The sequence below is a fragment of the Austrofundulus limnaeus genome, unplaced genomic scaffold (assembly GCF_001266775.1).
Source record: "Austrofundulus limnaeus strain Quisiro unplaced genomic scaffold, Austrofundulus_limnaeus-1.0 Scaffold237, whole genome shotgun sequence".
In the NCBI taxonomy this organism is placed as follows: Eukaryota; Metazoa; Chordata; class Actinopteri; order Cyprinodontiformes; family Rivulidae; genus Austrofundulus; species Austrofundulus limnaeus.
Genome location: NW_013952639.1, coordinates 125,863 through 127,397, shown reverse-complemented (window position 1 = coordinate 127,397; position 1,535 = coordinate 125,863). Strand labels below are relative to the sequence as shown.

The following is a 1,535-nucleotide window of genomic DNA, read 5'->3' as shown; positions in this document are numbered from 1 at the left end:
ATGACCCTCTATGAACAATAGAGCTAATCAAGCCTATTGTTAGGCAATGGCCCTCTTTTACATGTGACCAACCTGTTTGTCCATGTGGAGGCAGTGCTTTTAACTCCAAGTTCACCTGAAACTCATCAGACTGAAGAAGTCTCTTGGAGGAGAGACGAAACGTTTCACTAAAGAACAACCCATCCAGAGGACCTGCTTATTTTTTCTTTTTGATTGTTTCTACCTGGATTACTGGGTTGCATCAGGACGTCATGTCATTAGCTTTTTATCTGGCTGTCATGCTTCTAAACAAAAACACTAAAAGATCTATTAGTCTAAACTTACAAGTTGTACAATGTGTTTGTGTGTGATTCAATAGGAGGAAAGGAGATCCTGAGCGGGCTGAAACGTTCTTGCAGGAGGCTTTGAAGTCGTACGTATCTGAAGGGTGGAGCCTCCCCGTSACTCATACCAGGAGACAGATCGCTGAGTGTCAGAAACTGCTGGGCAGAACCGAAGAGTATCCTTCTGCTGACGGACAACAGCTAAATGAGMAATAAATGATCGAACTGTAATACTGTCAGCAAAAACAGTCCTGTTCCTCTTTCTCTTCTGAATACATGATGCACGTTTTAGAAATTACTCTTTACCCTGCTCCAGTATAAAAACATGACGTCTATATTTTCCTTTGRAAGCTGCACAGAAGGGATATTTCACATCTTTTGAAGTTGGGACAACTAATATATTTTAGGTTGTAGATAGCTTTTTGAACAACCTTAGTTTAGAGAAATACTGTCTGATGAGGAGGCCCATTCTCGTGTCTCACTTATGTGGGGGTGCGTTGAAAGTACTGTAGTTTGTGACTCTTATCACCCRCTGAGACCCCGTCTTGTGGTCACAGCGCTGTGCGTCGAGCATTCTGTAATTGGTCAGAACTTTATGGGTGTGTTTGTTTATGTTGAGTGGCTACAGCTGCTGGCTGAGGCTGTGAGAGTTCTAAATATGACGTAGCGATTTGACTTCTTACATCTTTGTGTAGTAGATCCTTAATAATTAGTTTGTCAGTCCATTTAGATTTGAACTTCCTTTTTTCTAAACTTAGGTTATTTAAAYCAGGGGTTCTTATCCGTTTTGACCTCAGGGCCCAATTTGTTGGACATAAAGTGGCACGAGGCCCAGTCAGACATTAACAATGTATGGATCAAAATGATAATTATTCTAAATCTTGGTTTAATTTTTTTATTGTATTTACAATCAGTCTTCTCAGCAGTTTTTGTTTCATTTAAAACTTTGTACAACTTCACTGTGAGAACATGACCAAAATATTTCAGTGCTAAACCTGTTTATAAATAAAACCTATTGTCGAGGAAATAATTTACCAAGAATGCAGAAATGACTTCTAGCCTACAATTTTGTCTCCTCTATATAAACAAGACGGAAAATTACATTTTCCCTCAGCAGTTTAAGCATTTTAAACTACCTACACTCACCTAAGACGAACACTGTCCTCTTGGCTACATTAAAACAGAAAGCTAAGCTCCCTGTTTTTGACTCGA

General features: G+C 39.3%; 1 protein-coding gene across 1 annotated transcript in view; it reads left to right on the top strand.

The window, feature by feature from the left end:
* trappc10 (trafficking protein particle complex subunit 10) overlaps window positions 1-1,535 on the top strand; it is a gene marked incomplete at its 3' end in the record, with an annotated part of 65,732 nt that overhangs the window by 41,695 nt on the left and 22,502 nt on the right. The window contains 1 exon segment of the mRNA XM_014019973.1: window positions 359-499. Coding sequence (XP_013875427.1) covers window positions 359-499 — 141 coding nt within the window.